Source organism: Malaclemys terrapin, chromosome 10 (genome assembly GCF_027887155.1).
Source record: "Malaclemys terrapin pileata isolate rMalTer1 chromosome 10, rMalTer1.hap1, whole genome shotgun sequence".
In the NCBI taxonomy this organism is placed as follows: Eukaryota; Metazoa; Chordata; order Testudines; family Emydidae; genus Malaclemys; species Malaclemys terrapin.
In genome coordinates this window covers 41,652,519-41,678,175 of record NC_071514.1, presented here as the reverse complement: position 1 = coordinate 41,678,175, position 25,657 = coordinate 41,652,519, and the positions used below count along the sequence as shown (strand labels likewise).

Here is a 25,657-nt window from a genome sequence, read left to right as displayed (position 1 = left end):
GGCTAGGCAGCGTCATGATCCTGTCCAAGCTGTCCCTGGCAGGTCTGTACAGTGACGCAAGCCACAACCGAAGCGGCTGAAGCCTGAGTCTGGCATGTCGTACCACATACGTACAGGCTGCCATGTGCCCGAGAAACTTCAGGCAATTTCTCACGGTGGTGGTGGGGAACTGTCTGAGTCCCTGGATCATGATGTTGAAAGCCTGAAATCTCACCTCCTAGAGGAATGTTCTGGCTTGAGTTGAGTCCAGTACCGCCCCTATGAACTCTATCCTCTGGACTGGGGACAGGGTCGATTTGGCTTTGTCCAGTAGTAGGCCCAGATTCTCGAAGGTAGCTCTGATAAATGCCACCTAAGCTTCCACCTGAGCCCTGGTGCGGCCTTTGATTAGCCAGTCATTGAGGTACGGAAACATCTGTACCGGATGTTTCCACAGAAAGGCAGTGACAACTGCCATGCACTTGGTGAATACTCAAAGTGCTGCTGACAGGCGGAATGGGAGGACAGTAAATTGGTAATGGGAACCATAGACCACAAACCTGAGGAACTTTCTGTGGTTGTGAGCGATTGTTATGTGAAAATACGCATCCTTCAAGTCAAGGGCGGCATACCAGTCTGCTGGATCCAGTGAAGGGATGATGGAGGGCAGGGACACCATGTGGAACCTGAGTTTTCTCATGAACTTGTTGAGGTCGTGCAGGTCCAGGATAGGCCTGAGGCTGCTTTTGGCCTTCGGTATTAGGAAATAGCAGAAATAGAAGCCCTTGCCCCCATGTTCCAGTGGAACCTTCTCCACCGCCCCTAGTGCTAGGAGCGACTGCACCTCCTGAATGAGAAGTTGCTTGTGAGAAGGATCCCTGAAGAGGGACGGGGAAGGGGGTTGGGAGGGCAGGAGGGCACAGAACTGGATGGAGTATCCCCTCTCTACCATGCGGAGCACCCAGCGCTCCGACGTGATATGGGACCATGCATGGTAGAAAAGGGATAGTCGTGAGGAAAAGGTAAGGCGGGGTAGATCCATTCTCTGGTCTGGAACACTGTCCTCAATCACACCTTCAAAAGGCCGGCTTAGGGCCAGAGAGTGGTTTGGGCTAGCCAGAGCCTTGATTAGCACAAGGGTGTTGCCTCCTCCTGCCGCTCCGGTTCCTCCTCTGAGAACTGTCCTGGCGGTTCTGCTGCTGGAACCTTTGAGGAGGTTGCAGGAGGAAGTGTCTCTGCTGTGTGGCGGGGGTATGCAAGCCCAAGGATCTGAGGGTGGCTCGGGAGTCTTTTAGGCTGTGGAGCCGTTTGACTTCTCTGAAAACAAAGTCTCACCCTCAAACGGGAGGTCCTGAATGGTTTGCTGGACCTCATAGGGTAACCCTGAGACTTGCAGCCAGGTTCCTTGGCGCATAGCCACCCCTGACGCCACTACTCTAGTGGCAGCATCTGCAGTGTCTAAAGCTGCCTGCAAGGAGGCCCTGGAGACTAGTTTCCCTTCTTCCACCAAGGCGGTGAACTCCGACTGAGAATCTGAAGGAACGAACTCCGTGAACTTCTCCATTGCTGCACAGGTGTTATAAGAGTACCCATTGTGAGTGAAGGACCTTGGAAACCCGGTCTCTCCCACTGGTCAGCCGCATTGACCACCAGCGAGTCCGGAGGCGGGTGGGAGTACAGATGCTCAAAGCCTCTGGAGGGCAAGAAATACCGCTGCTCATTGCGTTTGGCAGTGCGTGGTAAGGATGCCGGTGTCTGCCACAGGGTCTTAGTGGTGTCCACAACTGTCTTTATGAGGGGCAAGGCTACCCGTGAAGGTCCCGAGGTGCTAGAATGTCCATCATGGGATCTGCCTCCTCTACCGCCTCCTCAACCTTGATGCTCAGACCCTGGGCAGCCCTGCAGAGCAACTGCTGTGGGACTGTTGTCCTCTAATGCAGGAGCTATGGCCGCCCCTGCCAACGCGTCGTCCAGTGACAAGGAGGAGGAAGCATGTGCCGGTAGTGGAAGCTCCCTACCATTTGCACCGGAGAGGGTCACGTGACTCCTGGGGCAGCTTTGGAGGAAGTGGTGCTGTAACAGGTGTTGGCGTCGGCATCAGTCTCACCAGAGGGAGCTACATTGGCACGCTCACAGGAGCTGCCAGAGTCGGGGGGGCCCGGTGCCAACATCGGTACCGGGGCCGTAGGTGCCTGCATCGAGGTAGACGTCGACAATGGTGCAGGCGTGGGAGACAGGTGCGTCGATGCCATGAAGGCCGGTGCCGAAGTCGGAGCCGAGCATGATGCAAAGGCATTGGGACCATAGGCGCCGAGGGCAGATGCACAGCGGAAGGCGGCACAAAAGTGGCTTAGCTGGAGAACAGTCCTCCGGGTTTTTCTTCTTTTGAGGCACCGGAGAGTGAGAGCGGTGCTTACTGTCAGATGGGCCCCAGGAGTAGCTGTGACAGTGCCGAGCGTCCCTGGAGGAGTCCTTCCTCGGTGCTGAACTCGCCGACAGGGCGCTCTGCGTTGAGGACGCTGCTGTTGGAGTCGGGTCTCTCGAGCCCAGGTCGGAGTGGGTGCGTAGGGCTGCCTCCATGAGGATCACCTTGAGCCGCTGTTCCCTTTCTTTAAGTGTTCTCAGATGGAACTCACAGCAGATCTTACAATCTTTCTGATGGGTCTCCCCCAGGCACCGTAGACACGATGAGTGTAGGTCACTTTTCAGCATGCGCTTGAGCCCGGGGACCGCGGCATACCATGGCGCCAGGGCCAGAGTGTGTGGGAGGAACCACCAACAAACACTATACTATATTAAACTATTAACTCGAACAACACTAAGAATTAACTATATACAACGGAATAGAGAAGAAACTTGCTGAGCAAGAGCCAAGGGAAATTCCAGCCACCATCCCTGGTGGTAAGAAGGAACTGAAGGGGTGGCGGGTCGGCAGGGCTATATATTAGGCGCCATGAGGGTGCCACTCCAGGGGGCGCCCAGGCTGACCCGACAGATGCTGCTAAGGGAAAAATCTTCTGGCCAACGTGAACATGCGCACACACACACACCTGATTGGAATCAATGTGAACAAGCACTCAAAGAAGAATTCTTTCTGGCTCACACATCTCCACTCAAAAGCTTCTACAATATGGCCCTCATTTACCATATGTAACCCTGTCTGCAGCAGATTTCAAAGATGTAAATGAGAATAGATTTTTGCCCCTGTAATTGGAATTTAGTTAACAATTGTGCTGTTCAGTACAGAATCCAACTCACTCTCCCAAAGTGATATTGGCTCTGCAGTGCTAACAAGATAAAAAATAGTATATTTCTTTTTATTATTTAAATCCGAAGAGTTGGCTGAATATACAAGGGTCTGAGTAAGATGTTTTATGCACTGACTTTTCAGAGCAGAACTGTGTTTTAAAAGTAGTCCGTAAATTTGAAATCTAATCTCTTTTTTAAAAAAGCTTTAAAAATAGATTCAGATACCACACTTGCCTTTGAGTCCCCCTGTCAATATCTGGTCATGTTTTCCTACTTTTTAAAGTGTCTCTGTCTTCTGATGCTGTCTGAAGGCCTCTCAAACAATTGAAGAAAGTGACTGTATACAAAATGCTGTTAAATTAACCAAGTAAACAAACTGAAAACAGAGGAAGAGAGGTCACTTGACAGTAATTGTGGTTCTTTGAGGGTGTCCTATGCACATTCACACTCTGCCCACCTTCCTTTTTTCCTTCATAAATGTGTCACTCTGAAGAGGCACTTCTCAAGAACAGGAATAAACAGAAATATGCAGAGGGCACCCTGCAGAAACATTTCCCCCTCTAGTCTTTCAGTTGTAGTAGCCTTTTTTGTTTATAAAAGAAAAATAAGTTTGCAGCACTTAAAGGCTGCGTCAAGAATATTAATAAGCTCCTTGCTTAGGAACTAGTGCACTGGTGTAGCTTACTAGTGCTGATCATTTTAACAGTATAGTCTGAGGCAGGTCTACATTACAAACCTGTATCAGTATAACTATGTTGCTCAGGGGTATGAAAAATCTATCCCTGAGCAATGTAGCTATACCGAACTAACCCCCCATATAGCCAACGCTATGTTGATGGGAAAGCTTCTCCTGTCAATATAGCTATTGCCTCTCGCAGAGGTGGATTAATTATGTCGAGGGCAAAAGCTCTCCTATTGGTGTAGTAGGTTTTCACTAAAGCATTACAGTAGCGCAGCTGAGCCGGTACTGCTGTAGCGCATGAAGACAAGCCCTAAGTTCCTTGAAGCAACTATTGCATACTTAGGACCAAACTCTGCATCGAGGAAGAACTTCAACTGAAGTCAATGGGAGTTTGTCTGAGAAAGTAGTGCAGGATGTGTCCCTTAACCATGTAAGTGTAGGCTTAAATTTTAGTGCCCATGTTCCATGTGCAGCTTTCAAACAGTCATAGCTGTCAAATCATACTCCAAAGGTTTTACAGACAGACACACACACACACACACACACACACACACACACACACACACACAGCAAAGACACTAGTTCATAATGAGATAATTACCATATATACTCTATCATAAGCCGGTTCGTTTATAAGCCGACCCCCCCCAAGATGGATAAGTAAAAATGGAAAATTGTTATAACCCGTTCATAAGCCGACCCTATAATTCAGGGGTCAGCAAACTTTGGCTCCCGGGCCATCAGGATAAGCCGCTGGTGGGCCGAGATGGTTTGTTTACCTCAAGCGTCCGCAGGCACGGAGGTAAACCTAAGTAAACAAAAAGTGTCCTGGCGCGCCAGCTGCTTACCCTGATTGGCTGGGACAGCAACTGGTGGGGAAATTTTTTTGGGGGGGGAGAAGCTGGGAGTCAGGGGAGTAACCCCTGTGACCACCCCCCACATAACCCCACCCCTAGCCTGGGACCCCCACACTCTCCCCATCCCATCCCTTCCCACCTTATCTGGCGAGGGCCAGGGGAGGATGTCTCTGGCCTGGCTGAAGCTGCTCCGGCAGGGCAGACTGGGTGGCGCGGCCGCAGCATGTTCCGGCGGGCGGGGCTGGGCGGCACGGCCTCAGCATGCTCTGGGAGGTGGGGCTGAGCGGCAGGGCTGCAGCCTGCCAGCCCCAGAGCTGCAGCTGCTTTGGAGGCTGTGGGGAGAGCAGCGTGGCCAGAAGTGGAGAGACTCTGGCCCCACCTCTTCCCTTCTGTCTCTGCTGGCTGTGCTGCCTTCTCCTTGCTCCCTCTGTTTGGGGAAGGGGCTGTGTCCCACCTCTCCCTCTCTATACCCATTCATAAGCTGACCCCCGTCTCTGGTGCTTCCCTTTTTTACTAAAAAAATTCGGCTTATGAACGAGTATATACGGTACATTTTTGCAAAGCTTCAATCTTTGGTCACTATGCCCATGTGTGGTTAGTTTTATTTTTTTATTTTAAACACACACAGCCAGAAGAGTCTTCCCATCCACTTCCTGGATCTCAAAGAAAATGAAGAACAGGAGTACTTGTGGCACCTTAGAGACTAACAAATTTATTAGAGCATAAGCTTTCGTGGACTACAGCCCACTTCTTCGGATGCATCCGAAGAAGTGGGCTGTAGTCCACGAAAGCTTATGCTCTAATAAATTTGTTAGTCTCTAAGGTGCCACAAGTACTCCTGTTCTTCTTTTTGCGGATACAGACTAACACGGCTGTTACTCTGAAAGAAAATGAAGAGATTTTGCTCAAATTTTCCTAAAAGATTCACCTTCCGGCAGAGAAGAAGAATGAAAAATGTGAGACCAAGAAAGTAGATTTTGCTGTCTAAAATTCACTAAGTGATACATTTGAACATATACCTTGAGCCCTTGCCAGGGCAGACTGCCTCGAAGAAAATACATGAACATGTGGCCAAGGGCTTCCAAGTCATCTCGCCGACTTTGCTCTGAAAGGTACAAGAGACCACATGTTATTGCTTCAGCTACTGAAGTAAAACTAACTGGTTCAGCAAACAGATTTATTTCTGAAATAATGTATTACATGAAAACTTTATTTACTTTTCTTTCCATATGCTCAAAAATTATTATAGCTCAGATCATTCTCTTGTATAAGAATACCTAAAACTGGCCAAAGCAAATAAATGCCAAATTAAAAAAAAAAAAAAAAATCAGCTAGTGGTAATTGGTCTACACAAAGGCTGGACATACTGTACAATAGAGAATGTTAAAATTCTTGTGTCACTCAGATCAAAATGGAGGATTAAAGTAGCAATAGTACAAGAGTAAAGCAGTCCCCAAGCTGTGGTCTCAAGAGTGATGGTGGTCTGAAGCATTTGATGACCATCCTGTAGAGACTGGATAGGTCACATGTTGCTGGCTCTTTTCCAACTGTTTTTATAGCTCATTACATCACAGCAATTAAAAATAAATATTTCCCTGTTTCTTTTCCTTACAAGTGTTTGCTGTAGTTGCCACAAAGATGTTATATGATTGTGAATGGAAGAGAAGGTGGTCCATATGATCACAGGTGGGAGGGGAGGTGTCCATAAGTTAATCCATTAAGATGCAGGCCTACATTATGAAAAAGTTTGAGAACCGATGCAATAGAGGACACCAATCCTAAGCATTTCATTTATTAGTTCAGATACAAATGGGGCTTTTTCCTTGTATAGTTCAACATGAGCCAAAATGCTTGATTTCAAAGCCCTTCTTTGTGAGCAGGCTGCTGTCCAGCAGAGTAAAGCTTCAGGCCAGTGAATGAGGATAAACACAATGTAAGTATTTTTAAAAACTAACTAAAGATAGGAGACCCCAGCTTCAATCTGTTTGATTTCTAGTTTATGATGTTTTAGAAAAACTTCTGAACTCTGAGATGCAGTTTATGGATCAATCTGCTTTCCCCAGGAATTAAAAAACTGACGTGAAGTTAGGTTACAGACCAGCTTGCCATTACTTCCACCTGCAGGCAGCTCACACATTCAGAGCCAGGAATGTGGAGCAAATCCAGTCATTCAACCCACATGTAGAAACATAATATGCTTAAAGAGCTGTCCCTGTGCTGTGTAATTTGCATGAAGAGGAGCAAGCAGTTCTTTGCACAGCATGACTTGTCGTGGAAACTACATAGCAAATATAGCTCTCAAAATAGTACGTGAAGAGGAGAGGCTAAAAAGGCAACTACTGCATGTCACTGATATAGCTGTAAATAGGAAGGATACAACTCTTAATTCAATGGGGAAAATAATTACAGTATGGATACAGTTATCAGCAAAAGAGTCAGGATCTTTGACCCTGGAAAAGGACTGGAAAAATGCCATAGTCAGTTTGATTAGAATAACAATGCTCAGCATTAAATCATTACCAAGAAATTAGCAATGATGATCTAGAGAGGACTTTGATCATACACTCTCCCCACCTTTACACAGGAGGAAACTTCATCTGCGTCAAATTCACTAGCATGACACCACTCATACCGTGGCTTCCTGCAATGCCTCCAACCTATTACAAGAGTCTCAATTGTTACATCTTCCTGTAACAAGAGGCCCCTCTTAAGTAGTTATGATGATATACACACTGTACGATGTTTTAACATGTTGTCTACACTAGGTGGCACAACTCTCCACGTAAGACAATAAGAACCCAACACCACCTTCCCAAAATTAAAAACATCTTAGAAACAACTATACTTTTCAGAAGCAAGGCCTTTAAAGTAAGCTAGAAAAGCTGCAATTAAAATAAATCCATTATATAATTAATAATTTAAACATAAAAACAAGTACTATTCTCCTTTTGGGACTTGAGTGACTTGGTGCAAAAATAGTTTTGAAGGCAATAGTTAATCACCCAAACTTTTAAAAACATTTCCTTTCACATCCTGCATACTTACAAGTCAGTGTTCATCAACAATAAAAATCAAGGTTATTCACCCGTTAGTGGAGTTTGAGAACAGCCTCTGCACATTCCCAATTGTAGGATCAAGAAATCTGTATCATCAGCTTTCTAACTCTTCTAAAGAGCAGCATCCATTGGGACTATTCACACTCCCTGTCCCGCCTACCTCCTTGTGTACATTTCTGAGGCTATAAAATAAGAGAGTGAGGAGGGATTGGCCCAAACAGACACCACTCTCCAGAAGCTTCCAGAAGGAGTGTATTTGCCTTGATCTCATAAATGGGGACCTACAGAGGCCACTCGCAAACTGTTCCATTATCCTAGATGTTTAAGGGAACATAAATATTTAGTAAAATGGAGTTGATTTGGAACTTCAAAAGCAATTATTTTCAAGTTTAGAACAGCAACATTTTAGTCACTAGGGCAAAGTAAGTTTCTGATATTAAAATCAGGCAAAGCCAAGTGATGCTTTGTTAAAAGTAGTGGAAACCAGAGCGAGACGTTCTCCTACTTTAGCTGCTATTTGGAGGAGGCATGCGATGGGCTAGATAATCTAACAGTCCCAACAAGCTGCCAGCTGCTCCAACTTTCTCTGAGACTGGCAAGTGTTTAGAGCAAGATTCTTACTTGTTTCTGTGGCTGAAGGGACAACCCTCCTTTATTATGGAAGGTTGAAGCAGGGGCCGGGGAAAACGAGACACTGTAAAATGAGGTCAAGGAAATGTAAAGTATTTAGGAAAATTAACAGGAGTACTTGTGGCACCTTAGAGACGAACATATTTATTTGAGCATAAGCTTTCGTGAGCTACAGCCCACTCCATCAGATGCATAGAATGGAACATATAGTAAGAAGATGCATCTGATGAAGTGGGCTGTAGCTCATGAAAGCTTATGCTCAAATACATTTGTTAGTCTCTAAGGCCTGGTCTACACTAGGAGGTTATGTCGAATTTAGCAGCGTTAAATCGAATTAACCCTGCACCTGTCCACACAACAAAGCTATTTAGTTCGACATAGAGGTCTCTTAAATTCGATTTCTGTACTCCTCCCCCGAGGGGAGTAGTGCTAAATTCGACATGGCCATGTCGAATTAGGGTAGGTGTGGATGGAAATCGATGCTAATAGCTCCAGGAGCTATCCCAGAGCGCACCACTCTGTTGACGCTCTGGACAGCAGTCCGAGCTCGGATGCTCTGACCAGCCACACAGGAAAAGCCCTGGGAAAATTTGAATTCCTTTTCCTGTCTGGGCAGTTTGAATCTCATTTCCTGTTCGGACATCGTGGCGAGCTCAGCAGCACTGGCAACGATGCAGAGTTCTCCAGCAGAGGTGACCATGCAATCTCAGAATAGAAAGAGGGCCCCAGCATGGACTGATCGGGAAGTCTTGGATCTGATTGCTGTGTGGGGCGATGAGTCTGTGCTTTCGGAGCTGCGATCGAAAAGACGGAATGCAAAGATCTACGAGAAGATCTCAAAAGCCATGACAGAGAGAGGATACAGCCGAGATGCAACGCAGTGCCGCGTGAAAATCAAGGAGCTGAGACAAGCATACCAGAAGACCAAAGAGTCAAACGGACGCTCCGGATCCCAGCCCCAGACATGCCGTTTCTACGAGGCACTGCATTCCATTCTAGGTGCGGCCGCCACCACTACCCCACCACTGACCGTGGACTCTGAGGATGGGATATTGTCGACGGCCGCTTCCTCAAAGATGTTAGCGGACGGGGAAGATGAGGAAGGTGAGGAGGAGGACGAGGCAGCGCTGATTTCCCAGACAGCCAGGATCTCTTCATTACCCTCACAGAGATCCCCTACCAACCATCCCCAGGCGTTAACCCAGACCCTGAATCAGGGGAAGGATCAGTCGGTAAGTGTTTTAAACATGTAAACATTTATTTTGAACAGAACAGGAATATTAACAATGGGTTTATCATGATTAGTTTGCCCTAGGCGCTTAACGTTTTAGTCCTTGGCAGTGCAACTACTGGAAAAGAAGGTCTATATGTCCGGGGATAGAGCTGAAATCCTCATGGGACATCTCCACGAAGCTCTCCTGGAGGTAATTGGAAAGCCTTTGCATGAGGTTCCTGGGGAGAGCGGCCTTATTGTGTCCTCCGTGGTAAGAAACTTTTCCTCACCATAATGACAGGTTTCAGAGTAGCAGCTGTGTTAGTCTGTATCCGCAAAAAGAACAGGAGTACTTGTGGCACCTTAGAGACTAACAAATGTATTAGAGCATAAGCTTTCGTGGACCACTGCATCCAAAGAAGTGGGCTGTAGTCCACGAAAGCTTATGCTCTAATAAATTTGTTAGTCTCTAAGGTGCCACAAGTACTCCTGTTCTTTTTCCTCACCAGGCTATCATCAAGTACTCTGGGATCATTGCCTTGCAGAGCATGGCGGCATATGGCCCTGGTTTTTGCTGGCTTTCACGCAGCATGCGTTCTTTCTCGGTCTCAGAAATTCTCAGCAGAGTGATGTCGCTCATGGTGACCTGTTTAGAATTAGGGGAATGTTACTATTGGGACTGCTTGCCTGTTCCTTTACAGAACTGTCACCAGCGGTTTACCGCCACGCGGTGGAGGCGGGAGAGGGGCAGCATACAGGGATCTTTCCCGGGGACAGCCGTGAGGGGGTGAGACAGGGGCAGAGTTCATGCTTGCCGGATTGTCAGCAGCAGGAACTGCCCAACGATAGGAGCATTGCTTTGAACGTGAAAGGAGGACACTGCTCTAATTTAAGTTTTAAGCAGCCAAAAGTCTACGGCTTACCATGTCAGCCTGCTACCTGAATTTCGCTGTCCTGCCCCGCTTGTCTGATCTCTACTGCAAGACCCCAGGCACTGAATGTGAAGGCTGAAAATTCGACCTTGTCCTGAGTGCGCATGTGATAGGTGCTGTGCATGGTCTTGTTCACAGAGAAAGACTATGTTCATTGTTCACAAAAAATTATCTTTGTGAGGAATTCACTCCCTTTTTCCCATCCCACCCTGGCATCCCCCTCGCAGAAGCTGGCGCAGATTAGGCGGAGAAAGAAAAGGACAGGGGACAACATGTTCTCAGAACTTATGGGCTGCTCCCGAGCCGATGCGGCCCAGCAGACCTAGTGGAGGGAGAACATGTCGCAATACGAGCGAGCACACAGCCAACGGGAGGAGAGGTGGCGGCAGGAAGACCAGCAGGTGACTCAAACGCTGCTTGGACTAATGAAGGAGCAAACGGACACGCTCCGGTGCCTTGTGGATGTTCTGCAGGACCAGAGGCAGGAGGACAGAGCCCTGCTGCAGTCTATCTCTAACCGCCCTCCCCTGCCACAAACTCCCATACCCACCTCACCCAAAGTCCCAAGAAGGAGGGGTGGCAGGGGCCGTGAAAACTGTCACTCCACCCCTGCAGACTGCTCAAGTACCAGAAGGCTCTCATTCCCAAAAATTTGATAAGTCCTTTCCTTCCCGCCTCACCCAAGCCCCCATCCCAGTTTCATCCCCTAACTGTGTAGTTGCTAATATTTATTGGTGGGCATGCGGCGGAGGGCTTCCGAGAACTTGGCCAGAGTGAGAGGCAGCTCCAGCCGGTCTCGGTTGCCCGCGCTGACCGTCAGGAGTTCATCCCAGAGCATTCTGCAAGCATTAGGATCGGTCGGATCTGGGGAGAAAAGGCCTGCGTAGAAGGCCCTGGCCCTCCCGCACATTTCCGCCGGATCTGTGAGGGGGGTGCCGTCCTCTGCTAGAAGGCAGGTGATGTGCTTCTTAGCTCCCCTCTTTTTCTCCAGGGCGTAGAAGAAGCGGGAACCGCGATCCATCTCCCAAAGGAGGCGGATGCGGGATCGAACAAAGGCACCTCGGGCCCGATGGTCCTCGAGGGTCCGCAGCTCTTCCCGCTTCTCCTGGCACGCTCCGCAGAGGGATGGATCACCGGGTCTGGCAGCCAGACGCCTCTCCAGCTCTAAGACCTCCTGTTCCAACTGCCCTATCGCCGCATCCCTGTTTCCATCGTGTTCTTTTAGGGGAGAGTGTGTTTGAAGGGGGGGAAGGGGGTTGGTAATTGGAGAGGACAGTCACCTTTACCAGGGTACAGACACGGGGGCAGGTTCAGCAGAAGGTCACACACACATTGCAGTCACGAGGCACCCTGGTCAGTCTGGGAGGTGGTTTTCATGTTCTGGGGGGGGGGGGGGGGGGAGGGGGAGGAGGCATGTGACTTTGTGGAGGGGGAGGGCGGATAGAGATCTTATGCAGCGGTCCTTATCCTGGATCACAGAGCCACGCTGCAGGGGATCTGTAACCGTCCTCCCCCGCCACAAAGTCACATAGCCCCCACACACAGAGTCCCGAAAAGGAGGGGTGACAGGCTCCGTTGAAACAACCAGTCCACCACTGCGGACCTCTCTAGGAGCAGGAGCCTGTCATTCCTCGAGTTTAGAAGCGTTCTTTCCATCACTACGCCCGCTCCCCACCACAGTCTGCGTCCCAGTTTCAACACTTTACCGCGAAATCTGTAATAAAGAAAACGGTGTTCATTAACAAAGTTCCATTTATTTTATTTTTAAATGTGTGTTGGAAGGGGGGGGACAGGGTGAATCGGGTATGTAGCTGGAGAGGATAATCAACAGTAAGTGGGTAAAGAAACAGGGGCAGGTTCAGCTTCTCTTTAAACAAACTTAATAGTCACAGGTTACCCTGCTCACTGAGGAACCTAGCTTTCAAAGCCTCCCAGATGCACAGCGCGTCCCGCTGGGATCTTCTAATCGCACGGCTGTCTGGCTGGGCGTAATCAGCAGCCAGGCTATTCGCCTCAACCTCCCACCCCGCCATAAAGGTCTCCCCTTTGCTCTCACAGAGACTGTGGAGCACACAGCAAGCTGCAATAACAATGGGGATATTGGTTTCGCTGAGATCAGAGCGAGTCAGTAAGCTTCTCCATCTCCCCTTGAGACATCCAAAAGCGCACTCCACCACCATTCTGCACTTGCTCAGACGGTAGTTGAAGAGTTCTTTTTCAGTGTCCAGGGCGCCTGTATAGGGTTTCATGAGCCAGGGCATTAGCGGGTAGGCTGGGTCCCCGAGGATCACTATCTCCACATCCCCAAGAGTTATTTTCTGGTCCGGGAAGTAAATACCTTCCTGCAGCCGTCTAAACAGACCAGAGTTCCTGAAAACACGAGCGTCGTGAACCTTGCCCGGCCATCCTATGTTGATGTTTGTAAAACGTCCCCTATGGTCCACCAGTGCTTGCAGCACTATTGAAAAGTAGCCCTTTCGGTTAATGTACTGGCTGGCCTGGTGGTCCGGTCCCAGGATAGGAATGTGAGTTCCATTGATAGCCCCACTGCAGTTTGGGAATCCCATCGCGGCGAAGCCATCTATGATGACCTGGATGTGTCCAAGGGTCACTACCTTTGACAGCAGTAACTCAACGATTGCGTTGGCTACTTGCATCACAGCAACCCCCACGGTAGATTTGCCGACGCCAAAGTGATTTGCGACTGACCGGTAGCTGTCTGGCATTGCAAGCTTCCAGAGGGCTATGGCCACTCGCTTCTGGACAGTCAGGACTGCTCGCATCCGGGTGTCCTTGCACTTCAGGGCAGGGGACAGCAACTCACAAAGTTCCAGGAAAGTTCCCTTCCGCATACGAAAGTTTCGCAGCCACTGTGATTCATCCCAGACCTGCAGCACTATGCGGTCCCACTAGTCCGTGCTTGTTTCCCGGGCCCAGAATCGCCATTCCACAGCATCAACATGACCCATTGCCACCATGATGTTCAAGGCGCGGGGTCCCGTGCTTTGTGAGAGGTCTGTGCCACTCTCAGACTTCATGTCCTCACCGCGCTGCCGTAGCCTCCTCGCCCGATTTCTCAGCATCTGCTTCTGGAAAAGGTGGATGATAAGGTGTGAGGTGTTGACAATGGCCATAACTGCAGCGATGGTCGCAGCGGGCTCCATGCTCACAGTGCAGGGGCGTCCACACTGTCACTCACCAGAAAAGTGTGCGAAGTGATTGCCCGCCGGCGCTTTCAGGGAGGGAGGGCGGGAGTGACGGTTGAATGACGACAGTTACCCAAACCCACCCTTGACACATTTTTTTCCCCAGCAGGCATTGAGGGCTCGACCCAGAATTTCTAATGGGCAGCGGGGACTGCGGGAACTGTGGGATAGCTGCTCACAGTGCACCGCTTCCAATGTCGATGCTTGCCCCATTAGTGTGGACTCACAAAGTTGAATTACTGTCCTTAGTGTGGATATACACGTTCGACTTTGTAATATCGATTCCACATATTCGATTTAAGTACAATCGAACTACTCTCGTAGTGTAGACATACCCTAAGATGCCACAAGTACTCCTGTTCTTTTTGTGGATACAGACTAACACGGCTGCTACTCTGAAACCTAGGAAAATTAAGCAAACTCAGTTGTTCCCTTCTACTAACAGTACACAAAGTAACAGACTGATTCAGCAACCACTGAAAATGGAAGGATCTGGGCAAAACTGAACAAATACACAGAACTGTGCAGCAGAAGAGAACTGCTGCTCTAAATGTTTATATAAAATTATTACTCAAACCTCTCCTTCCACTAGTGCAGAACTGTTCCCTTCTGTATATTCTCCTGCATTTTTCCTTGCCTAGTTTTAAAGGAAGACACCGTCATGATAAATGCATATACTATTTAATAGTTTAGAAATGGCTTGACTGATACTGGAACACCATAGGCCAATCTATAGTTGGAGTTCTAAAGGAGAATGTAATGCTCTTACTAAAAAGAGTAAGAAGCATAGTAAGTGAGCATGAAGTGAACAGACCTTTGCCAAGATGTGTATTGATGGACATATATCTTGCTGTTCCAGTTAGGCTCTTGTGTTCCCTGTAAGGTATGTGTTTTTTGGTTTCAGGATCAATGTACTCCTTGGCCAATCCAAAGTCGATAATGTGAATGATGTGTTCTTTCTTATTGCCTTGCCGGCCAATAAGGAAATTCTCTGGCTTGACATCTCGGTAAATGAGGTTCTTTGAATGCACATATTCCATTCGAGATATCTGCAAAAGTATGAGACAAACGTTATTCATATCCAGTACACTAATCACACTTTGCTAATGGCCCATTAATACTTTGTATTAACAGAGCCATTCACATCCAGTGATCTCAAAGTGTTTTGCAAACATTAAAACTCATAGTACATCATAAGAAATGGAATTTTAGAAATAGGGAAACCGAGGCAGAGATTACATGATTTGCCCTAGGTCAGAGAGTCATATACAGAGCTGAGAACAGTGCCCAGAATTCTCGACTCCCAGACCCCTGCTCTAAACACAACATTATACTCCATCTATTTTATATGAAGGAATGAAATATGTAAAAATCAGAGGGGATTTTTTTAAATGCACATAATCAACAGAGCATGACTCTTGGAATGATTCCATGCAGGAATCAAACAAATAGCCAGACATTTTTGTATTGATTTTTAAAAACACTTCTAAATCCAGATTATTGAGAATTGTCTCTCTTTTGCCTCTCTTTACTGCTCCTGCTCTCACCAATCTCCTCCCTCATCCCATATGCTGCCTCAGACCATGCCAAGTTCTTAAGGGGAAAAAATGTCTCCTATGTAACAACACTAAGAATAATAATAACTTAGTCATGTCGGCTGTCAATACTTAGAAATAGCAAAAAAACTTTCAGACAATCAATGAATTAAAGGGTTATTACTGCCCAACCCTACTCTTGTGCTGGCACTACTCCTGAAAAAGGCTTAACATCCTTTACACTTCCACATTCCATAGATGGCCCAACATTTCCAATGCTGCCATAAGCAACTGTTTTTCCTTAGGGCTTGTCTTCACTGCAGAGTTAGCTTGAGGCATAAAACTCTGACTTCCATCCACATACAAGTCTCAAGCTCGAGTAACGGTGTTTAAAACTCAAGCGAGCTAGTTCATTAGAGGAGTGTGGGTTTGATCCTGAGTGCTGCTGATGCTTGAGCTAGGATGCAGTGGGGATGCAGGTACTCTGTGCAGCTAATCCAATCACTCTATGCAGCTTGAGCGTTTTGCAGTGCAACCGCTCTCAGCATGGTCTACACTACAAATGTAGGTTAACCTAAGTTGCCTTGTGTTGACCTGTTTCAGCATGTGTCTCCAGCCAACGTAAGTGCCCTGATAGAGAAATGCAGTAAAACTACCTCCCTGAGTGGCGTGGAGGCATGGTCAGTCTATTGAGGTCAACACAGTTTGAGTGTAGATGTGTGAGCCATCACCTTTTAAAGCCCCATGAACATATTCCTGATTGCCCAGCTTGGCAAGCACACCTAGCAGCTCTTCCTTGTGGTCTGCAACTCCACAACTGACCAGGCCAGCTCCACACACTAGACACTGCTTGGTGTAGACAGGACGTATTGGATCTCCCAGGCCTGTGGGGAGAAGAGGCTGTGCAAGCACAGCTACGGACCAGCCGAAGAAACATGGACATCCATGAACAGATCACACAGGGGATATAGGCAAAGGGTAGGCCAGGGATCAGCCACGCTGCTGCATGAAAGCGAAGGAACTGCACCAGGCACATCACAAGGCCAGGGAAGCCAACAACCTGTCTGGTGCCAAGCTGCAGACCTGCCGCTTTTACAAACTATATGCCATACTTGGCACAGACCACACCAGCATCCTGCAAGCCACCGTGCATACCTCAGCCTAAATTCGTTCATGGTCAGTTGTAAAGAACTTAAATAGCACTTCATCCTCCCTGGTGTTTACCCCCAATATATTTTTGGAGAGTAATCTTATCCTCTCAGCCTTTGTTTTGCAAGACTAAACAAGTCAAGCTCTTTAAGTCTCCTAGACACCCCATTCCCCTGATCATCCCAGTACCTCTTCTCTGCACCTCTTCCACTTGAAATTCATCTTTTTTGAACATGGATTACCAGAATTGTACACAGTATGCCAGAGGAGGTCTTACCAGTGCCTAGTAAAATGGCATTAATACTTAGGAACATAAAACCATAAGAATGGCCATACTGGATCAGACCAATGGTCCATATAGCCCAATATCCTGTCCTCCAACAGTGGCCAATGCCAGGTGCTTCAGAGGGAATTAACAGAACAGGGCAATTATTGACTGATCCATCCCCAGTCATTCAGTCCCAGCGTCTGGCAGTCAGAGGCTTAGGAACACCCAAAGCATGGAGTTGCATCCCTGATCATGTTGGCTAATAGTCACTGATGGACCTATCCTGCATAAAAACATTTTTTTTAACCTAATTATACTTCCTGAATCTGATATACTTAAATTTTTGCTGTTAGTTTGAGAGTCTTTTGCTAGTTACTTTCCATTTTTTTGGGGGTGGGGGGAGAGGGGGAAGGGAGGGGGGGAAGCCTGCCTAATTGAGAGCATTCACAGGACCAGCCTATGGTGCATTCTGCAGGCCTATGGAAAGAAATTCCATATAATCAACATCATCAAAAGCTTCTATTTCAACTTTACATGCAGTGCTGATCACAGTGAGCTCAGTTTTGAAGTCAAAACAGGGGTCCGTCAGGGGTGTATAATGTCTGCAATCCTCTTCAACATTGCCATCGACTGGGTAACGTGGCTGTCATAACTATAAAGGGAAGGGTAATAGCTGTCCTGTGTACAGTACTATAAAATCCCTCCTGGCCAGAGACTCCAAAATCCTTTTCCCTGTAAAGGGTTAAGAAGCTCAGGTAACCTGGCTGGCATCTGACCTAAAGGACCAATAAGGGGACAAGATACTTTCAAATCTTGGGGGGGGGGGGGGGGGGGGGGAAGAAAGGCTTTTGTTTGATGGAGGATGGAGAAAAAGAAAGGAAGCATGAACTGGAAGTAGCAAAGGCTAAGCCGGATACAACAGCCCATCCCAACAACCCCTCTCCAGGTACCACTTCCCATCCCAGAAAATTCCCCACCTACAAGGCAGGCGATGATACTGAGGCCTTCTTAGAAAATTTTGAAAGGGTCTGCCTTGGATACAGCATCGCTGCAGACCAGTACATGGTAGAGCTGAGGCCGCAGCTCAGTGGACCCTTAGCAGAGGTGGCGGCTGAAATGCCTAAGGAACACATGAACAGTTATGAACTTTTTAAAAACAAGGCCAGACTCAGAATGGGGCTAACACCCGAGCATGCCCGTCGGCGGTTCAGAGCCCTAAAGTGGAAACCCGATGTGTCATTTACCCGTCATGCCTACCACATTGACAAAAATTGTGATGCCTGGGTATCAGGAGCAAATGTTAAATCTCTGGAAGATCTGCTTTCCCTAGTAAAAATGGAGCAGTTTTTAGAGGGTGTTCCTGAGGAAATAGAAAGGTACATCCTAGATAGGAAGCCCAAAACTGTAACTGAGGCGGGGGAGATTGGAGTCAAATGGGTGGAGGTGGCACAAAAGAAAAAAAACTAGTAGCAGTTGGAGCGAATATCAGAAGGGGCATCACCTTAGCAGGGCGATGTTTTAAATGTAATGAACTGGGACATATAAAGGCTCACTGCCCCAAGAACCCCAACCGATTACAGTTCATTACACCCCAATCACACCAAAGATCCCCAAACCCAGATGCCTCTCTCATACCCTCGGAGCGAAGGGAAACCTTGAGAGTGGGCGGAAAGAAGGTTACCGCTTGGAGGGACACTGGGGCTCAAGTGTCAACTATCCACCAATCCCTAGTGGACCCCAAACTCATCAACCCGGAGGCTACAGTGACAATTCAACCCTTCATGTCACAGTCTGTAACCTTGCCTACAGCCACGTTGCATGTCCAGTACAAGGGCTGGTCAGGAATGTGGACTTTTGCAGTCTATGACAATTATCCCATTCCCATGCTGCTGGGGGAAGATTTGGCCAACCATGGTAAGCTAGCCAAGAGGGTGCGAATAGTCACCCGCAGCCAGGCTAAGCAAGCTTTCACCCCCATCCCTGTTCCTGAGCCGTCCACCAGGGCCCCGTCTGTGTTACCAGAGACCCAAACAACGGTGGTGGAACCGGATCCCCTGCCAACGACTGCAACAGTCGCAGTGGATCAAATCCCAGAGACCCAGCCAAAGCCAGTCCCAGAACCGGAACTGGCAACGCAACCAGCACCAGAACCATTGCGAGCCCTGAGTCCAGCGCTTGCAAACCCGTCTACAACTCCAATGCCAGAGGGCACCAGCGAGCCTGACCTGGCAGAAACAGCAGATAACCCTACCCAAGAGGCTCAGCCAGAGCCTGAGATACCACATAGTGCACCAGCGGACAGTGGATCACAGTCAATGGAAACAGCCCCAGCACCTGCATTGCTTCCAGAGGGACCAAGCCCCAGTTCACAGTCCAAGGAGGAACTGATGTCTCCAGCATCAAGGGAACAGTTCCAGGCCGAGCAGGAAGCAGATGACAGCCTTCAGAAAGCTTGGGCGGCGGCGCGGAGCACCCCACCGCCTCTCAGCTCTTCTAACCGATCCCGGTTTGTTGTAGAACAAGGACTTTTATACAAGGAGACTCTTTCTGGTGGGCACCAGGAAGACTGGCATCCTCAAAGACAGTTGGTAGTTCCCACTAAGTATCGGGTAAAGCTCTTGGGCTTAGCCCATGATCACCCCAGTGGCCATTCTGGGGTGAACAGAACCAAGGACCGGTTGGGGAAGTCCTTCCACTGGGAGGGAATGGGCAAGGACGTTGCTAAATATGTCCGGTCTTGTGAGGTGTGCCAACGAGTGGGAAAGCCCCAAGACCAGGTTAAAGCCCCTCTCCAGCCACTACCCATAATTGAGGTCCCATTTCAGCGCGTAGCTGTGGATATTCTGGGTCCTTTCCCAAAGAAGACACCCAGAGGAAAGCAGTACGTACTGACTTTCATGGATTTTGCTACCCGATGGCCGGAAGCAGTACCCTTAAGCAACACCAGGGCTAAAAGTGTGTGACAGGCATTAACAGACATTTTTGCCAGGGTAGGTTGGCCCTCCGACATCCTTACAGATTCGGGAACTAATTTCCTGGCAGGGACCATGGAAAACCTGTGGGAAGCTCAGGGGGTGAATCACTTGGTTGCCACCCCTTACCGCCATGAAACCAATGGCCTGGTGGAGAGGTTTAATGGAACTTTGGGGGCCATGATACGTAAATTTGTAAATGAACACTCCAATGATTGGGACCTAGTGTTGCAGCAGTTGCTTTTTGCCTACAGGGCTGTTCCACATCCCAGTTTAGGGTTTTCACCATTTGAACTTGTGTATGGCCGCGAGGTTAAGGGGCCATTACAGTTGGTGAAGCAGCAATGGGAGGGGTTTACGCCTTCTCCAGGAACTAACATTCTAGACTTTGTAAGCAACCTACAAAGCACCCTCCGACACTCTTTAGCCCTTGCTAAAGAAAACCTAAAGAATGCTCAGGAAGAGCAAAAGGCCTGGTATGATAAACATTCCAGAGAACGGTCCTTCAAAGTAGGAGACCAAGTCATGGTCTTAAAGGCGCTCCAGGCCCATAAAATGGAAGCATCGTGGGAAGGACCATTCACGGTCCAGGAGCGCCTAGGAGCTGTTAACTATCTCATAGCCTCCCCCACCTCCAACATAAAGCCTAAGGTATACCATGTTAATTCTCTTAAGCCCTTTTATTCCAGAGAATTAAACGTTTGCCAGTTTACAGCCCAGGAAACAGATGACGCGGAGTGGCCTGAAGGTGTCTACTACGAAGGAAAAAAGGATGGTGGCGTGGAAGAGGTGAACCTCTCCACGACCCTTGGACGTCTGCAGCGACAGCAGATCAAGGAGCTGTGCACAAGCTTTGCACCAATTTTCTCAGCCACTCCAGGATGGACCGAACGGGCATACCACTCCATTGACACAGGTAATGCTCACCCTATTAGAACCCCACCCTACCGGGAGTCACCTCATGCCAAAACTGCTATACAAAGGGAGATCCAGGACATGCTACAGATGGGTATAATCCGCCCCTCTAAGAGTGCATGGGCATCTCCAGTGGTTCTAGTTCCCAAACCAGATGGGGAAATACACTTTTGCGTGGACTACCGTAAGCTAAATGCTGTAACTCGTCCTGACAACTATCCAATGCCATGCACAGATGAGCTATTGGAGAAATTGGGACATGCCCAATTCATCTCTACTTTAGACTTAACCAAGGGGTACTGGCAAGTACCACTAGATGAACCCGCTAAGGAAAGGTCAGCCTTCGTCACCCAGGCAGGGGTGTATGAATTCAATGTACTCCCTTTCGGGTTGCGAAATGCACCCACCACCTTCCAAAGACTTGTAGATGGTCTCCTAGCGGGATTGGGAGAATCTGCAGTTGCCTACCTCGATGATGTGGCCATTTTTTCTGATTCATGGGCAGAGCACCTGGAGCACCTGGAAAAAGTTTTCGAGCGCATCCAGCAGGCAGGACTAACTGTTAAGGCTAAAAAGTGTCAAATAGGCCAAAACAGAGTGACTTACCTGGGGCACCAGATGGGTCAAGGAACTATAAATCCCCTACAGGCCAAAGTGGATGCTATCCAAAAGTGGCCGGTTCCAAAGTCTAAGAAACAGGTCCAATCCTTCTTAGGCTTGGCTGGATATTATAGGCGATTTGTACCCCACTACAGCCAAATCACCGCCCCGCTGACAGACCTAACCAGAAAGAAACAGCCAAATGCAGTTCAGTGGACTGATGAGTGTCAAAAGGCCTTTAACCAACTTAAGGCAACACTCATGTCTGACCCTGTGCTAAGGGCCCCAGACTTTGACAAACCGTTCCTAGTAACCACAGATGCGTCCGAGCGAGGCGTGGGAGCAGTTTTAATGCAGGAAGGACCGGATCAAGAATTCCATCCTGTCGTGTTTCTCAGTAAGAAACTGTCTGAGAGGGAAAGCCATTGGTCAATCAGCGAAAAGGAATGCTATGCCACTGTGTACGCGCTGGAAAAGCTACGCCCATATGTTTGGGGATGGCGTTTCCAACTACAAACAGACCATGCTGCGCTACAGTGGCTTCATACCGCCAAGGGAAATAACAAAAAACTTCTTCGGTGGAGTTTAGCTCTCCAAGATTTTGATTTTGAAATACAACACATTTCGGGAGCTTCTAACAAAGTGGCTGATGCACTCTCCCGGGAAAGTTTCCCAGAGTTAACTGGTTAACAATTGTTCTTGGAATGAAACATATTGTTAGTTTTTATATAATCAGTAGTATGTCTAAAGGTACATGTGTCTTATTAACTCTGTTTTCTCCTAGAACTCCAGGAAGAAATCACAGCCAGTGTGGAACCGAACGTCCAACACTATCTGTGATTTGGGGGGCGTGTCATAACTATAAAGGGAAGGGTAACAGCTGTCCTGTGTACAGTACTATAAAATCCCTCCTGGCCAGAGACTCCAAAATCCTTTTCCCTGTAAAGGGTTAAGAAGCTCAGGTAACCTGGCTGGCATCTGACCTAAAGGACCAATAAGGGGACAAGATACTTTCAAATCTTGGGGGGGGGGGGGGGGAAGGCTTTTGTTTGTGTTCTTTGTTTGGGAGTGTGTTCGTTCTCGGGACTGAGAGGGACCAGACATCAATCCAGGTTCTCCACATCTTTCTAAACAAGTCTCTCCTATTTCAAACTTGTAAGTAAATAGCCAGGCAAGGCGTGTTAGTTTTCCTTTGTTTTCTCAACTTGTAAATGTACCTTTTACTAAAGTGTTTATCTTTGTTTGCTGTACTTTGAACCTAAGACTAGAGGGGAGTCCTCTGAGCTCTTTAAGTTTGATTACCCTGTAAGGTTAATTTCCATACTGATTTTACAGAGATGATTTTTACTTTTTTCTTTAATTAAAAGCCTTCTTTTTAAGAACCTGATTGATTTTTCCTTGTTTTAAGATCCAAGGGGTTTGGATCTTGATTCACCAGGAGTTGGTGAGAGGAAGGAGGGGAATGGTTAATTTCTCCTTGTTTTAAGATCCAAGGGGTTTGGATCTTGATTCACCAGGAGCTGGTGAGAGGAAGGAGGGGAATGGTTAATTTCTCCTTGTTTTAAGATCCAAGGGGTTTGGATCTGTATTCACCAGGGAATTGGTGAAGGTCTCTCAAGGCTACCCAGGGAAGGAAATTAGCCTTGGGATGGTGGCAGCGGACCAGAGCTAAGCTGGTAGTTAAGCTTAGAAGTTTTCATGCAGTCCCCTACATTTGTACCCTAAAGTTCAAAGTGGGGATCCAGCGTTGACAGTGGCATACAACAGAAGACATGCCAAGAGGCATTAAATGGACACTCTTCTCATCCCTTGAAGACCTGGACTTCGCAGATGATGTCACTCTCCTATCACATACCCAACACACCATATACAAGAAAAAACAACTCGACTCAATGCATTCAGCCAGCAAACTGGCCTGAAAATCAACCGCAATAAGACAGATATCATGACCTTTAATATTGCCTCACCGTCACCAGTACGGATAGAGGATTATGATCTCACCAATGTAGGAACATTCACATACTTGGGCAGCACTATCAGCCAGGACGGTGGAACAAGCCAGGACATAGGGAACAAAATCAATAAAGCCAGAAACACCTTCAGGAGCTTAAACAGACCATCTGGAAATCATCAAAATACAACACCAAAACCAAACTCAAGATTTATCAGAGCTGCGTACTTTCAACACTACTTTATAGTGCAGAATGCTGGGGAATGAGAAAGTATGACATGTCCAAACTGTCTTCATTCCATACAACCTGCCTCAGAATAATCCTCCGTATCTTTTGGCCCAGAACAATCTCAAACCAAGATCTATTGACACAGTGCAGCCAAGAGGATCTGAGCACCATCATTGCCAGGAGGTGTTGGAGATGGATCAGTCATGTGCTTCGGATGGAAACTGATTCAATCACCAGAGTAGCAATAAGAGAACACCTGAAGGCAAGCGAAAATGAGGCCGTCCAAAAACAACATGGCAAAGAGCTGTGGAAGCCGACCTGAAAAACCTTGGGCACAGCTGGGGAACCATTGAAAGACTTGCCAGAAACAGACAGGAGTGGAGGAGCTTCATCACTGCCCTAAATGTAATAGGAATATGATGATGAAGAATTATAGTTTTATACTTGATTTGCCAGCGCTTATGCTCCTTTCTACTTTCCTCAGTAGGATCTGACTTCCAATTTTTACAGAACACCTTTTTGCCTCTAACTGCTCCTTTTACCTTGTTGTTTAGCCATGGGGTCACTTTTTTGGTCCTCTTACTATGTTTTTTAATTTGGGGTATACATTTGATTTGAGCGTCTATTATGGTGTTTTAAAAAAGTTTCCATGCAGCTTCCAAGCATGCCACTTTTGTGACTGTACCTTTTAATTTACGTTTAACTAGCTTCCTCATTTTTGTGTAGTTCCCCTTTCTATAGTTAAATGCTACTATGGTGGGCTTCTTTGGTATCTCCCCCCCAAAAAGGATGTTAAATTTTATTACATTATGGTCACTGTTACTGAGTGGCTCATGTTTCTCTGTATTGACAATGTCTCCCTACTTTGTAACATGAATAAGTTTCATTAACATACTCCTACTTTTGGTGCCAAGATTAGTAATAGAAATATTAAATAAGATCTGTCCCTAGACTGATCCTTGAGGCACTTCACTAGTAACCTCCCTTCAGTCCCAGTGCTCACCTTTCAGAGCAACTGGTTGCTTTTTCCCCTTTAACCAAATCCTTACCCACCTTACAATTCTTGACTAATCCCCATCTTCTCTAATTTTAGAGTGTCAAATGCTTAACTGAAGTCCTGCTATATTAGATCTGTTGCATTTCCCTTGCCTAAAAAAATATCACTTATCTTCTTAAAGAAGAATATCATGTTAGTCTGGCATGATCTACCTTTGGTGAATGCATATGGATTACATCTGCTTTTCCAATTACCTCTGAATTTAATCTGTCCTTCAAAATGTTATAAAAGCCTGTAATGTGTGAAATTTCCCCTTCCAGTGTTGTGAAGATCTCCAGAATGGATCTGCTTGCTCATACCACTATGATGTACACAGAATCAATAAGGAAAGCAATTCGCAAAGATCATGGTGTTGGAACTGCAGTACTGGACTTTATTGACCTGAGTAGATCCAGTATAGAACCACTAGACTAGTGACAGTTGATCGTCATGCTGGCTAGATCCCAGCCAATGTGATCCCTTCTTAGCAACTGTGGTTAGTAGTTTTTCCTGTATGGCTGTCAAATTTGGATCCAAATGCTAACACTGGATCCATGTTTGACTGCTAGATCCAGCTGCAAGCTTGGTTTCTGCCTCTGGATCCAGATCCAAAATGTGTCAACTATGGATCCAACTTAGCTATGGTATCTGGATCTTGTGACCCCGGCATCCATGCTCTGCTGCAGGATCTATATCCAGGTTCTGCAGCCTCAGGTCAACACTTGGCTGAAGGATCTGAGTTCTGAAGATCCAGATCCAATGTCCAGAGAGATGGTTTAGGCACATAATTAAGTCTCCTCGGTCACCTTGAACAGACAAGGGGACCTTGACTGTGACCAGATCCCTACACCAATCTCTATTTACAGACTGCCAGACTTAGTTGACCAGGCACAGAGAGCCTCCTCCATCAGTAAGGGGGGCTTGAGGCAGCCCTCCCACTCCTAAGTGCAGATAAAGCCTGTGCCAGTCGGGCATCTCCTCCTCTACTTTTAGAAGAAAAATGTGACTAAAAAAATTAATAAGCTATAAACAAAATTTGCCCCAAAAGAGAAGAAATACAAATAAGAACAACTAATGAGGAAAGCACTGAGGACAGCGTGTGCAATCTAAACTCACTGGACCTTCAGAAGTTAGAAGGAACTGAAGGGTGGTTGTGCCACTCCTTGTTTTATATTCTCCGAGCCATCCAGGATAAAAG

At 47.4% G+C, this 25,657-nt stretch overlaps 1 protein-coding gene across 2 annotated transcripts in view; it reads right to left on the bottom strand.

The window, feature by feature from the left end:
- Nucleotides 1–25,657, bottom strand: part of CSNK1G1 (casein kinase 1 gamma 1) — a 330,992-nt gene that overhangs the window by 73,135 nt on the left and 232,200 nt on the right. For both annotated transcript variants that reach the window (XM_054041786.1, XM_054041787.1), the window contains exons 6-7: nucleotides 14,619–14,853; nucleotides 5,787–5,872 (exon numbers count right to left, since the gene is read on the bottom strand). In XM_054041786.1, the coding sequence (XP_053897761.1) occupies nucleotides 5,787–5,872; nucleotides 14,619–14,853 (321 nt within the window). The remainder of the gene's footprint in view (nucleotides 1–5,786; nucleotides 5,873–14,618; nucleotides 14,854–25,657) is intronic.